This window comes from Zea mays, chromosome 5, assembly GCF_902167145.1.
Source record: "Zea mays cultivar B73 chromosome 5, Zm-B73-REFERENCE-NAM-5.0, whole genome shotgun sequence".
NCBI classification, from domain to species: Eukaryota; Viridiplantae; Streptophyta; class Magnoliopsida; order Poales; family Poaceae; genus Zea; species Zea mays.
In genome coordinates this window covers 34,382,294-34,397,922 of record NC_050100.1, presented here as the reverse complement: position 1 = coordinate 34,397,922, position 15,629 = coordinate 34,382,294, and the positions used below count along the sequence as shown (strand labels likewise).

At 43.6% G+C, this 15,629-nt stretch overlaps 1 protein-coding gene and 1 pseudogene across 1 annotated transcript; both read right to left on the bottom strand.

Moving 5' to 3' along the window:
- Positions 1 to 4,853: 4,853 nt before the first annotated feature.
- On the bottom strand, positions 4,854 to 5,903 carry LOC103645614 (vacuolar protein sorting-associated protein 41 homolog; annotated as a pseudogene).
- Positions 5,904 to 10,842: 4,939 nt separating this feature from the next.
- LOC103626205 (uncharacterized protein YnbB) lies at positions 10,843 to 13,486 on the bottom strand. Its single transcript, XM_020537967.1, has 9 exons — positions 13,399 to 13,486; positions 12,766 to 12,827; positions 12,100 to 12,210; positions 11,927 to 11,989; positions 11,732 to 11,845; positions 11,478 to 11,627; positions 11,305 to 11,382; positions 11,019 to 11,240; positions 10,843 to 10,950 (listed from the first exon to the last, which is right to left on the bottom strand). The coding sequence occupies exons 1-9, from the start codon at positions 13,484 to 13,486 to the stop codon at positions 10,843 to 10,845; spliced, it is 996 nt and encodes a 331-aa protein (XP_020393556.1).
- Between the last annotated feature and the right edge of the window lie 2,143 nt (positions 13,487 to 15,629).

Genomic DNA, 15,629 nt, shown 5'->3' with positions numbered 1-15,629 from the left:
TACCTCCAATACTCCTAAACGCGGTTGGAAAACATCTTCAGAACAAACCATAAAACAGCTGATAAAGTGCGGTTCAAGTCAGGGCCTCGTCTACCAAGGGACGCAACCTCATCCGAGCCCAGCCTCGGCCTCGGGCAGGAACAGTAGTCCCGGGCGGATTCACGCCTCGCCCGAGGGCCTCCTCAAGCAGTGAGCGCACCCTCGACTCGTCTAAAGCCCAGCTTGGGCAGACTTTGTCGTGCAGCGACCTCGGCCGGATCACCCTACCAACCGACCGTATCGCATGAGCATTTAATGCGGGGATCGCCTGACACCTTATCCTGACACGCGTGCCTCAGTCGGCAAGGTCGAAGTGACCGCAGTCACTTCGCCCCTTTACTGACCGATCTGACAGGAAAACAGCGCTATTCACCCCGCTCCGGCTACTGTGCCAACCACCAGGGCAAGACTAGCAACAGCAAGTCGTGACCTCTCCCGAGTTCAGCCTTTGGCGCAACAGGGAGCTCCGCCTCGCCCGACCCCTGGCCTCAGCCTCGGCCTCGAGAGAAGGTCTCCGCCTCGCCCGACCCCAGGCCTCGGCCTCAGCCTCGGCCTCGGGAGGAGTCACAACCTCGCCCGACCTCAGCCTCGACCTCAGGAGAAGTCTCCGCCTCACCCGACCTGGGCCTCGGACCGACTACGCTACAAGGGATACATCATTACCCTACCCCTAGCTAGCCGCCTCAGGCTACGAAGGAACAAGACCGGTGTCCCATCTAAGGTTACTCCAGTAAACAGGTAATGATGGTTCCCCGCGTGCGCCCATGACGTCGGTTGCTCTCAAACCCCCTACGGAAGCAAGCAAACGTCAGCAGGATCCATGCCGCACCGCCAGCTGTGCTTCTACAGGGCTCAAGGCACTCCTCCGACGGCCACGACAGCTCGTGTACAAGGCTCAAGGCGCTTCTCCGCCAGCCATGTTAGCACATAGCTACACCCCATTATACAGCTGGACAACTCCTTGCATCTATAAAAGGGGATGTCCAGGGCCTTCCTAAGGCACGTTCACAGGACAACACGGACGTTGAGGGAGGTTCACACGAGGACAGACGGGGAGACACGTTGACGCAATACGTCGACGTTGAGACAGAGACGGACGCACACAGAGACTCTCTCTCTCTCTCTCTCGCTCTCACTCTCGCCCTCGCTCCCTCGCGACGCTTGTAACCCCTACTACGAGCACCCCGATGCAAGATAATATAAGCCTCATTCCCCCGCTTATGTTCCATCTTGCATCAATCCATCTGGGCAGGGGCACGCAACAACAAATTCACTGGTCGGGTTACGGACCTCGCGGGTCCGAAACGCCGACATCAACCATTCTAAGTCATGGTACTACTCCATCACATACAGCTCGTGCCCAGCGTCTAAGGTAGAGAACTTGTGTTCGGGTGTCTCCCACAGTTCAACAACACTCTTGATGTTCATATAAACATCACATACCTGGTCAGAGACAACACTAAGAATGCATCCGACAAAAATCGTCATGACCGTAGTAAACTCAAGCACCTCTTTGTCAGATGTGAGAGGTAGTGTGAAAGGATTACAATGAGGTGATTATCTCTAATTTGATCATCTTCTTCAGAATTTGGATCCCAAACTCAACAATCGAGAGCCACAGCTGGGCTCTCGTCTGCCATCTCTTGAAGTTCACACCGGTGAACTTATCCAGTTTTATCGCATCAAAGTATTTGCCCATCACTAAATGCTTATCAGGTTTTTGATTATTGGAAATAAAAGCAATTTAGCGATGAACAAATTGATTCTGACAATAATAAGAGAAACAACATCATGTTTCGTATATGTATAACTCACTAGCAGTTCATAATCTAGTGCTAGTGATTGAAGGAATACAAGAATGAGAGATAGAGAAAGTATATACATTTTTATAGTGGGGTTGTCGGTGCTAGAATAGTGCAAGAGTAGACAAAGCAGATCGGCGAGAACCACGATGTCGGCGTAGAGGAAGCAGACGATCAGCGAGCACTCACAACGACGCTTCTAAAAAACCTAATATGGTCCCTACTACCCCGTGTAGGGATACGAGGGGGTGTAGGCTTCGGAGATCCTGCTCTCTAAACCCCGACGACGCGTCGACGACAAGATGGGGAAGATGAAGGCACCACAACACTTGCGAACGAAGAGTTTTTTTTGTCTGTTCCGAGGACGACGCCTCGTCTCCATTATATACACATGAGACAATTAATTAGCCGCATAATCACAACACTAACATGATTACTCATAATCAATCAATTAGATCAATCGCAATTAATGCAAAATAATTGCTTATGAAAATAAGCCAGCATAACTTTCTCCATGCATGCAAAAATATCAAGTAGCAAAAGAAAACTGCACACCCACAAGGTCGAAAGCGAGAAATCGCCAGACCATTCACGCGTTTGTCGTGCACCCACGGGCAATCCATTGCCCCGCCCGGCCCAACGAGGAGAGACGAGCAAGCTCGCGTGTTTTCTACCTTTCCATCTCCTCAATAGCTTCAATCAGGTGGAGACAACTCAACTATTTTAAGTTGACCTTACTTCACCTAGAATAACAAGGTGGTATTAAAGCCACCACCATATCATGCTTGTTTGAGTGGGCCATTGAGATTTATAGTAATTATTATTTGGGTCAAGCCCAAATCCTCTAACCATTCTTAGAACTAAACCCAAAAATATTATATTTAAAAAAATGAAAATAGACATAACTAAAATCATGATTTACTTCCTAACTTATTTTATTTGACGCATTATTGCATAATATTGTTGATTTGCTATCAACTTATCATGGTAACTAGGAGAGTGCCCGTGCGTTGCAACGGGAACGTATAAAACCACGATAAACTATGTACAAATGTGTGTTATACTTTTATAGGTTAGTGCTCGTGCGTTGCAACGGAGACATATAATATATCGATATCTTATATATGCATGTGTGTTATATATACAAAATGTGTCTTATATTGTTATAGTAAGATGCTCGTCCTAACGATACTACGAACCTAAGGCTGCCTCCAATGGAGCAGCTAAAAGGGTATGCAAAGCTATTATGGCTACTCATATTCACTGTAGCACCATGCATCTTCCATCCAACAGAGTAGCCAAACAGAGCAGCCAAATTCCATGGCAGGTGAGAGAAAAGCTATTATGGCTGGGCAGGAACTGAGCAGGCATCTCTGATGCAAATTGGTGGGCCATTCTTATCAGTGAGCATGAGGCAAGCTATTTTTGCTATACCATTGAAAAGTGTTATATTATAGATGGACAGCTAAAACATCTACGTCAGCCAACATGTTGAATGCCTGCTTCTTTTAGCTGCCGCATGTTGGAGGCAGCCTAAAAGGCAATAAAATTAATTAGTGGGTCCTGGCAGGCCACCCAGGTTGTTACGGGTCCGGAGGATTCGCAGCCACGAGCTCCGAGCATGCAGGCATCAGAACCGGTCTTCGGTTGAAGGGGAGGAGGAGAGGGATGACAGATGAGCCCTACCAGGCATTGAGCGCGCGGTCGGCTGTCAAGTGGTCCCAAGTGGTCAGGGCGCGAGCTGATTTGCGGACACGCGGGCTTGCGCGGTTGCTAGGCTGGGCCACGATGACAACACGTGTAGCGTGAGGATGGGCCGCGCGGTTGTACAAGGGAGGTGGGCCGGAATGGGGATAATCGGCCCAGGCAGGGTTTCTTTCTTATTATTTTCTTTTCTTTTCTTTTCTTTTTCTATTATCCTATTTCTTTCCTTTCCATTTCAAATCCAAAATTTGAATTCTATAGTGACGGCAAAATATGTGATCTGTTTTCTGTATATTGCGAGAAGCACTTTCATGAAGACCTGGAGGAAGTGAGAAGAAACTGGGGAATTCTACCATGCCCTAGTCCCAAATAGAACAGTGTATATATTAGTCCCAAATAGAACAGTGTATATATAGACAGGCACATTCTACATGAACAGTTCTGCATCATGTAATGTCAATAAACTTTTGATTATCTGGCAAACGTGGCATTAAAAAAAGATGGAAATGCGGCACAACTTTGCTCATGCTGGTTCATCAAATTTACACAGAACTCTTCTTGCCGAGGACATGGCCTCCCTCAAAAGAATTACACTATTGTAAGTATGTGTAACACGCGAAAAGAACACAATAATTACATGGCTCAAAACTTACAACACAACACAAGGTAGTGTGTACTACCCAACACGGTATAAAATTATGAAGCAGCAGTAGTGCACAAGACACAGCGCATGCGAGACTGGCCTGATGGGGAACCATCCTCATCGTACATGCCTCCGTCACTATCCTGACCACTGTTTGATCTCATCGAGTCTAAGCCACCTTCAAGGCAAGACAGATGATACGCATGGCAGCAGTAGAACACGATGACAGATATGTCCTGGATAGGCAAAGGATCGAAGCACAAACAACACCGGGCACCACATCTTGTTCTGGACTTGATATCTAGAGCCCGGACGCTAGATGATCTCTCGTGTCCCCGCGATGATCCATCGTCAGCTCTGTTTCCGTGTACCTCCTCGTCCATGCTTACCATGTATACCCCACGCCGAGCCTCGTGGTAGTATTTAACCAAAAGGTTAACACAGTCAGCTTGAACAAAGCAAGTTTCGGATGAAAATGTCCAAAATTCGAGATGGTTGAGGCATGGAGCAGCACAGTATACGAAAGAAAGTAAACCTTAAGTATATCGTTGCATCCATTTCACAATGAAGTTTCTGTCCGGTAATCCGTCACAATTTTCACAAGACGATCCTGCAACCTATCAAAAGCATGAGTGAACACTCAACCAGGGGATGAAATGGTTGGATTAAGAATCATGGCAGATCGTTTTGAGTATATTTGCCAAGGTTTCAGTCATGCAAGAAATTCTGTAGCTCAGTTCTTTTATGATAAATTTTGATGGAACATACCGAGGTATTTCTAAGCCATCAGGAACCAAACTGACAATGTACAGAGGATCAAGATTGCCAACTGTATGTTCCAATAGATTCCCTACCTGCCCAACAGACATAGAAATTGAACTAAGAAACAGAAGATGCCTCAGTCTAAGCAAGATTAAGCATCATTTATTTCAGTTACCATTTCAGGCTTCTGGAGGCATTGTCTAATCAGTTCCTCCCACAGTTCATCATCATGCTGTTCCGTAACAAATTCAACAGCCTGTATGCATATTCAAGATGCATGTTACTGTTCAATCCCATATATCAAGTTGGCTAATATAGAACAACATGTCTCAGAAATGGTAATATAATTGGTAGGCAAGTTAGAACCTCCTGCATGTCTTCCAGTTTGTTTATAATTGTCGACAGAGCTTCCTTAGCATTGCCCATTCGACCAAGGACAAAACTTGCTCCCTTACAAGTTCTTTTTGTGCAAAGATTTCATATGCCTGAATAACAATAACAAATTATCAAGCCTATGATTAACTAAATAGAAAATTTTATGATGTGATTCTTTGGGGAAACTATGACCTTGTCAAGCCTGTAATGCTGACTGGTTAGAAGGAAGGGTAGTAGCATCCTTGTCTCGTAGTCTGCATAAAGCTCCACCTATAATGCAAACAGTTTTGACTTGCAAGTTATTGTCAAAACACAAAGTAGATGTAAAAAATAATTGGGGAAATGGACATGACAATGGAAGGCAGAAAAGATACCTGCATATCATGAAAATCCTTTCCAGCGTGTATATCTATCTCAAATAAAGCATGCAAATACAGGTGTAACAAATATCTCTTGTCACATTTTTTACTGGTATGCAACAGCTGCTCCACAACTTCATATGGGAGAATGATATCACGATGTTGGGTCCGTAGGTGAACTGTTCTTTTATTGTCCACTATCATAAGATTGACAATCTGAAGAATATTAAAAAAAAGTGTTTAAGTCAAGGATATGGAATGCTTTTTCTAAAACGTACCACTGTAGAATGTAACTTTGTATTAGCAGCTAAATTGGACTCCTCCATTTTGATACCTTATCATGAATAGCATCATACATGTTGTATTTCTCAATAAACTCGAATACTTCTGGCTTCAGGAGCTGAACCAAATGGGTTTAATTAGAAAGAATTTGACAATAAAAATGTATATTTTGATATGTGCCTACAAATACAACTTTAGGATGTACTTACTTCAGCATAAAGAGAAAGTGCCTTTTCGTATTGACCATTGATCACATACAATTCAGCTAATGACTACATGGCACATAAGGCAGATATCAACCAAAGAGGGAAAGAATATGAAGTGTAAATATATGTTTTACATTCATTAAATGATGTCCCTCCCCACCTCTTCAATGAATCAGCCATCGATGAGGAGTTTAGCTGTGGCTCAATGGCAGATATGACCGGTGAGGCTGAGTATAATGTCGGTGGCTTTCCGCTAGCTAGCAGAACACGTGACATGGTCAACCCTCAACATATAATTCATCTGATTATCAGGCTATTACTATAATAAGGTTGATGCTGTCAACTGCAAAACCTCATAGATTTGTAGAGTCACTAAAGCTTATAATAAAAATATTCTACAAAGGCGAGGTGGACGACTGATCAAGGCAAGGACACCGAGGCAGGGCTGATCTACAACGCAGACTACAACAGCATGGCGATGCACGCTAGCTCTCACCAACGATGAAGCCCAAGCCCAATCACCCCACCATAAATAGACCTCGCTATTTGTAATGTTTCTCTAGTTTCGTTTGAGCTACAACCAAAATCTAAGAGGGTGGCAACTGATCAACATGCTGCTGTACGTTGACATTGTAATGCATAGCTCTTCAGCTTTTAGAATGTGACTGTCTATTTATGAATAATGTTTTCTTCATGAACTGGTTGTATACATGTAGCAAGTTTGCCTCATTTGAGGAGTTAATTTAAGCGATTATCTATTTTGTTGTCAATATCAGTACCTTGTGATTGATGAAATTTGAAAGTGTTTAGCTATATTAAATGCAACTCATAAGGATGACAGTGGATTGAAAGATAAGGATCAGAAATTATTGTTTGAAGATGAGATATCTGAGGATGAACAAGCTGAACAGGCTACTCCACAACAGGAATTGTGTGTTATGCCAACAGATCCTAGTGACTTGCAGATATATTTTTATTATATGTGCCTTAGTCTGAAGGCATGAATAATACAAGTTACTAAAAATGTCATTTAGGTCAAGTCAATTATGTATTCATGATCCACATACAAGGAATCATTAAATATAAGAACATATTCTCTACAAATATCAATCATGATCCTATCACACATTTTACTATTCTTTTAAATGACTCGGATGAAATGATTAACTGAAGTCTAGAAAAACCATAACAGAAATATGCATCATCCATTGAAAAAGCACAACATTTACATATAATTACCTTTCGAAGCCTCCCAAAAATGATTTGATGAAGAAACTTAAGCTCGACAAGTATTTTATTTGATATTCTCTTCGCAACTGCAAACATTTTCAGGTCTGAATCATCAGAGTATATAATAATAAACACTTGCATCCAGAATTGAAGTTGTGAGTTATTGAACTGTAGAAAAAGGATGTGTATTTTTGAAAGGCTTCTTCCAGTTCAAGATAATTTGTCCAGTTTACTGGAATGTTTTGTTTGAACATAGCCCTCTTAATCAAAGAAGCATATAATCAGACTAACAAGTTGTCTTATTTTTACTGGTGGAACACACAAAGTGATAGACATTGTTCTTTGTTCAAACTGCTTCCATAATGCAAAATTTAGTACTGGGCATTCAAGCTTAGATTTTCAGAGAGTGGATGGGATGAAAGATGGATCTAGAAAAAAATGATGATAAATATCATATATTGTAGTTCAGATGAAAATATAAGTCTTAGAAAGAGATCACACAACATGAAATAATTATGCCTATTTAGACATTGATATTTTTTATTTTTAGGTTGCATAATAATTGGAGATGTGTACCAATGGATGTTAGTACTCTTTTCATCTGAATATCGACATGCAAATGCATTAAGATTTGAGAATAGTTTCCATCTGATGAACTCAATTCATTTCTAGCAGACTATCCACTCTGATATTGCTAAAACAGTTGTATACTGTTATGATATGAGCTAGCTCCATAAAACTGTATATATTTAAATGGCAATGAATAGGTATAAGAGTAATCAATCACTAACAAAGACATGGTTTACCTTTTTCTTAAGATGACTAGACAAATTATATTGTGTACTGCTAGGTTAGAACTCAATAGCACAATACAGAAACAAAATGAAATGAAATGTCTTATGGTCAAAACTCACCCCTCAGATATGCTCCAAGCTATAAATGTTATCAACACATATGGACTGCTCTGAACCTGCAATTTCCAAATGTTAACTAAAACTTAATAGCCAGGATTGAAATCACCAAGAAGCAAAACACAACAACATTACATAAACCCTAGCAAAAAGCATCTTCTATATATGTGCACAAGAGGAATCCCTCTGATGGCAAAATATAGCTTAGGCAAAATACAACTTAGGTAAGGGTAGTTTCTCTTTTTCAATGACCATTTCAGTACGTAACCAATGTTTTATTTTCAAAATATATTCAGAATATCAAAAATAGACCATAGATGTGCAAAAAAGATATTCTTGTGTACCTATATCTGATTGGTTGAATGCTTGATTTGATTGAATAATACTACTTTTTTATGGTAGGCGTTTCAGAAATGAGCTTACTCAAGCTATATTAAAAGTGACCATAACATTAGGTAAGACATGATTTTGACTGTGAGCAGGTAGGGGTGCTGCTTCTAATAGTTGTCATCAAGCAAATTTTGATTTGGCTCCACAACATAGGTGCATAATGATTCTTTGTGCAAATATGAACCGTAAAACACAAACAACAAAAATCAGATATAAACAAATTGGGTCAAAAAAACAGTGCCAACTACTCCATTATGTTTTATTTGTTGACATTTTTATGGTCTTCTAGGTGGACTATCAATATTTATATAATAAGGGTATACTATAATCATAATTTATCTAGAGTCAATTGGCTGAAGGTAGACCTATAATAACACTGCAATCAAAGGGATAACACTGGGTATGAAATCATAATACGAGGACAATGCATACGTCTACGACGGTTACTGGAAGGAAAAGATCCCAAACATTTGTAATATATGCAGGTTATGCAGAGTAACATACAATAATTTATTGGAAAATAATTCTAAAACAACAAACATGCCATTGCCTGCTAGGACTACCAAATGGGACTTACATTTACTTCAAATTGTTAGGCCTCAAGTTTGTTGGAGCTGTAAACAGAACAAGGGGAGGGAAGCTACATATATTACAAATGTTTGTCAGAAACGAGGAAACAACCAAACAGTAGTGGAGCTGATTGAATCCATTTACCTCTGCTTCTAAAGGCTTCCCAGTTGCTTCCCAATGTAATCACAGAACCTTAGATCATATCATAGCAAGAAGCATGGTTCAGCTCAACTATGAGGCCATCCATCTACATTCCAAATTGCAATCAATGACAGGAAACAGAACACAAGAAGACCAGCAACCAGGAAAGATCTTGGGCCAAAAAGGCACAAGTGCAATTGTAAGGAAGGGAAAATAGCGCAGCATCCATGAACTAAACCCAATCAGATATTCATATGAGATGGAATTGAGCGGGGGCGACGACCGAATTAAAGTTACAAGGCAAAAACTAAAGGGAGGAGGAAGAGCGGTTGCACCTGTAGTAGCGAGTTGTGGCCGAGGGATAGCTTCTCCTTGACGTGCTGCATGCGGAGGTCACCGCTACAGGCAGTGCACTTTTTTCAGCTAAGGAGGATTGGGCACACAATTTCACATATATGACATATCATCAAATTTGGAACTGTCATGGATGACACGAATTTATAAGCACCCCCTAGTTCTTTGGGTATTCTCTTGCACCAAATATGGTTGACCCAACTCTTACATTTGTGCTTCCCATTTCAATCTGCAGGCACATAGAAAACAATGTATGTCTATATTAACGTAGCTATCAGCCTACCATGCCTCTTCAACACTCATATATCACAGTATTTCCCTTACTGTTTGTTCAAAGTCAGATGACATGTCCACAAATAGTTCGAGCTGCTCTTCCGGTATTCCAAGCTCCTTGCACACATCTTCCCGACAGTTGGCTAGTGCCTATGAATTTAACATACATAATACACGTTAGTGCACATATACATGCCATATTGCCACTTCGATAGAACTTCTATAACCCAGAGTTATACATTACCTTGAAATTCTTCGGAGTTGAGGAGTAATCAAGCATCCCAATTATCATCAAACCAGACAACACAAGGTTAGGGTTGTTCAATCTGACATGCTTTGCTAGTTCGACACATCCTGAGGGATCTACTCCAATTTTCGCTGCAGTTAAAAAAATAGTATTCAGAAGTATGTTATGAGAAACATATAATGCACGTGACTGATCACCAAGAACAGTTAGCATCATTGTGTCAGAAAATCTGCAGCATCAGAGAAACCAAAATGGGGACTAACTGAATGGCCTACAAGCATGTGTGGAAGTAGTTTAAATTATCCATTAAAAATAGGAATGGTCCTGTTGCAACAACGAAGACACATTATTGATCATTATTTTATAATTATTTTATCACCATGGCAAAAATAGATATGGCATATGCTATGAGTTAGAGACATACCTTTTGTTATTGTCATCTCAATCTAGTCGGCTTAAATAAGTTGATCCATAAGCTAGATTATATAATCCTGTAAGGAAATAAACAGGGCCTTACAATGTCATGCTTGTGTTTATGTACACGTGCTAGCTAGTTATCTAAGGCTAGATTTCACCTGCACAATATCATGACGAGGAACCCTCGGAAGTGGTTCAACTTTGTATCCCTTGGCTGACATGACTTCCGCAATGAGCAAACCTCCCTGTGGATCATATTATATCATCAAGTGCATGCATTGTATCTCCACCCATTTGCAGTTAGCAAACCTACTTTTACTGCTTCTCCAACCATTTGCGGACCAAGAAACAGGCCTTGAAACAGCGCACGCATAACATGGCCAGGTGTTGACCCAAATTCCACCCCAAGGCCAGGTGCAGATAGACGGGCTGCAGCTGCTTCGACTAAATGCTCCTTCCCAGCAACATAACCACCACAAGGCGCAATAGTTCCACCTGGATTCTTTATCAAACTTCCAGCAATCAAGTCTGCTCCCTGCCATGAAACACGAGATGAAAAAGGAATCGTCTTCAGGAGGAAGTGAAAATCATGGACATACCACCATTGCAGGTTCCGATATCTCAACAAATTCACCATAGCAATTATCAACCATCACCATGCAGTTTGGATTTTGCATCTGCAATGATATCAAAACCAGAAAAAAATTGTCACCACAGAGAAAAGCTACTATAGATACAGAAGGTTGATGGTCACAAAACACAACAATCTTGCCTTGATCAAACCTATAGCTTTGTGAATATCTGCTACACTTAAGCTCTTGCGCCACGAATATCCACACGATCTCTGTATGAAGGCACACCCAGTTTCCGGCCTGATGGAGCAAGCAAGAGCATCCCAATCAAGGCCACCATCTGCTACAAGCTATAACTTTAGTCTCATCAGTAACCATCCACACTTCCACAGGCTACAGCACATGGCGACACACAGTAGGCACTACAGGGTAGTGAAGAGAGAAATTGACGCACCGGAACTTCTCGGTACGTCACTCCGAAATCCTTGAGTGACCCTACATTGGCCGACCCCCTGATCCCAATCACCTCCTCCAAAGTGTCGTACGGGGGCCCAGCGACTGCCAGGAGCTGCAGGAATCCAACATTAATCAGTCTCAACTCTCAAATGTCACTGCCAAGAATAGTTCATTCAGTTCATCCTATCCCTACCTCATGCCCAGGCCTCAGAAGCGCAAACAACGCACAGGCAATGGCGTGGGTACCGGAGAAGAACTGGCAGCAGTGGAGCAATTAGTTGATTGATTCATCAAAGAGGAGAGGAGCTCGGTTACACAGTACTGTAACCATAAAAAACGAGATTGTGTTGTGTGCGGAGGTGGGACCTGCGGGCGCACAATGGCAGCCTCTGCGCCAACAATGTCGGCGAAGACGGAGTCCAACGCTTCCCGGCCGCCACCGTCGTCGTGGTCGTACCCCGTGGACCCACCGAAATGCTGAAACAAACACACGCCACAAACGTGACTCTGTGTTCACCTGCGGTGTGAGCTCGGATGCCAAGCAGAGGACCAGGGTGAAACGAAGGGGAGCTCGGATGCCAAGCTTAATCAATATGCTCAACACAGCTAGCACGCAAATTGCAAACATGTAAGAACATCTATAGACAGCTCTACAAAGACAGATATCGTTTTCATTAAGAACTCATGAAGTCACAAACTTAGTAAATTACCATTCATTAAAACTGAGGTAGTTCAAAAGTTCATAATAAACATGATCGACAGCTGTATAGACAACATCCTTCAAAAGCATTCCAGCAGTAACATATGTTTCTTATGGTGGAGAAACAGACATAGCTTCACGAAGAACAAAAACAATTGGAGCTAAAAGCTAAACTGACACATGATAATTTGAGCATTAAAGCATTCAATAGACTCACAACCACGATGAAAAAAGGCTTCAACACATGGCCGTTTTGTCTCGGTCCACTGAACCAAATTCTGCTCGTGGCGAAAGGAATCATGATTTTCTGACCACTCTTCCAAATCCTTTACTGTGTACATGAAGTATCTACAAAATAATTGCAGCCTTCTAAGGTACTTGAAGGATAAAAAATCTTAAATAAAAAGATAAATAAGATACAAATGAACAAAACATCATGTGTGTGGAACCGCAGATGTAATATGAAAACCAGGAAAATTACAAAATATTCAATGTCGCTCGTTCTACTGGTAAGACACAAATGGATTTATTAAGCATGGCATGGTTCATTAGACACCAAGCTGGACACAAGAAAACCGAGAAGGGACTATCACATAACTTTTGCACGGGTTTGATCAGTCTCAGCCAAGTTTACTATCTATGTTTATTGGTTAAATTGAACTAAAATTGCCACACATGTTATGTACAGATTCACGGATCAATCACATGAAGGGAAAGTGCGCTAGAAAGATATGCATGTTTCCCGTTAACAAAGTCACCCACAAACTAAACAGAGATAGTAAACTTGCCTCAATGCTCAACTATTCTATAATCTATTTTTTTACTCAGCTATATCCCCACCAGAAAAGAATTCAGTTGTTGAATCATCATAACCAATCTTCTATATATGCATCAGAGAATCAGAGATCTCAAGGTATAATTCAAAGAATCAGAGATCACACTGGATACTTAATTTCTATCTATACAAAAGTGGTAGTTGGTGTTAGACGCTTCCCTGCCGATGCGGAAGAGCTCGATGAGGTTGTAGAACTGGCCGTGGATGTCACCACACATAGTGACGGGGCAACGCACGGGCTGTACGTTCCACTCCTCGATGAGGATCGCCTATGCCTGCTCGCATAGCGCCTTGACCTCCACTGCCTGCATGAACTTGCAATCCCATAGCTACGAGATCTGGTGGTCCAGATCCGTGTGTGACGGCGTCACCACTACGGTTCTGCTCTACCTCATACATCCCCTTCCCTCCCCTTACCTAGTTCCTGCCGCTGCCACCCCAGCAGGCACAGCCGAGGAGGAGTAGGACCCAGCAAGGCCGCCGGTGTGGAGGGGTGCTAGGGGTATTTGTTTTGCGGGGAAACGCGGGCAGGATGGTGGGTGGATCCGTCGAGATCCTCGGTTCCCTTGCGATAGAAGCGGATGGCGGGCGGCACGATAGGCGAGAGGTAGAGTGGGCAGGGAAACACGAAGGGCGGGATGGCGGGTGGGGAAACGCGGAGCTCGACGCGAGAGGGGCGGGTTTGCAGAGCTGGGCCGGCCAAGATCCTCGCATGTCTGCGAGGAGAGCAGGCTGGAGGTTGGCAAGGCTCACAGCGAGGAGATCGAGCTGGTGGTTGCCTGGTTGGTGCGGAGCTCGGCCGACCGAGATCGTCGCGACGAGGAGGATGGAGGTTGCCGAGCGCATCGGGGACGCCGTGGATCCTGGAGCGCACGAACCGGCGGTAGAACCCCTCGAGGTCCTCCTCCTCCGACACAGAGACGCCGTCGAGGGTGAAGTCGCGACACCCGTCGGCGTCGCCGCGCACGGCACGGCCGTCCCGCCCCACGCGAACTCCAGCGCGGATGAGACACCCGAGGTGAGGTTCCGGATGCGGCCGATCACCTCGACCGGGTGCTCCGTGGCGCCGCCGCCCTCGTCGGCCCTCCTCCACCGCCATCTCCCGTCGCGTCCACCGTGTGCTCAGCAGGCGATGGAGTCGCCACCAGGTGTCGCGGCGTGGCTGGAGGCGGAGCAGACCGCCCCGTCTTCGCCCTAGCTAGGGCTGCGATGGGAAGAGAGGGAGACTGCCCCGTCTGCAGGAACCGGATGTGCCATTGGGAGGGGAGGGGACGGGAGGCAGGGCGGCGGTTGCGGGTGGAAGCTGGCAAGCGGCGAGCGGGAAGATGGAGGCCGCGGGTCGGGTGGCGGCTGGTAAGCGACGAGGGCGCTGGAGACCACGGGACTGCTGAAGATTAGGGTTTTCCATTTGCCGTATGTCATGGGCTGCGGTGCGCGGGATGGACTGCGGGATCGGACGGCTGAGATTTACACGATAGAATGGACGGCTGAGATCGCAGAACGGCAGAACGGCAGAACGGCAGACTACCCTTACCTTCTTAATAAGTAGTAGAGACTTCTACGATCTTTTTATTCTCTCTCTCTTCATCTCTCTCTATCTGTATGTGTGTCTGCATGCTGCAAAACCTTTTTTTAGAATGTTTGGTTTGCTAACCGGTAGGCAGATCAGATGCCATGCAGAAATCCTGCGCCGTTGGACAACCAAATTCGATGGCTGGGATAAACTGTTTAGCAAAACACTTCTGCCCGGCTCTTTTAACTAAACACGTCTTTATACTCTCTTTATTTTATTTCCCTCCAGTCTAAATTATAAGTTGTTCTATATTTTTAAAAACCTTTACTATATATCTTGATATAATAATTACATGTAGTGAAAAGCTATGCATTGAAAAAATGGGTTATAATTTAGAACGAAGGAAGTTAAGGTGCTTTGACACCCCCCCCCCCCCCCCCCCCCCCCTATTTATATTATTAGAAAACATAGTAACGTCGATAGCACCAAATTACTTTGATTAAATCATCCATATTTGAGTATGTTTTTATAGTATATTTGTTCATACCCGAAAGCTTGAGTTATGGCATCCCAGCCTAATAAAACACTAGGACTAATAGAGTATAGGTGATGATAGAAAACTGGAAATTATTTCGACCAAGGTATGAATATGCATCAGCTTCCGGGTAAAGCAAAACCCTGGTGTACACAGAAGCAATGCATGCTATGCTGCCTGGGTCAGGTATCCTTTGCTTCCCTTCATCTCTTCCCCGATAGGCTGATAATTGGCGCAGGATGGCTTGGCTTGGATCTCACGTACGTGTTCAAATCCCGCCTATATATATACATACATATAACCGAGCTGCGGT

Coding starts and splice junctions, on each gene's coding strand:
- LOC103626205 (XM_020537967.1), bottom strand. CDS start 13,486: ATGTGTGGTGACATCCACGGCCAGTTCTACAACCTCATCGAGCTCTTC. Junction 12,211..12,765: donor GTAGATACTTCATGTACACA/GTAAAGGATTTG, acceptor TGTTTGTTTCAG/CATTTCGGTGGGTCCACGGG. Junction 11,990..12,099: donor CTGCCATTGTGCGCCCGCAG/GTCCCACCTCCG, acceptor CACTGCTGCCAG/TTCTTCTCCGGTACCCACGC.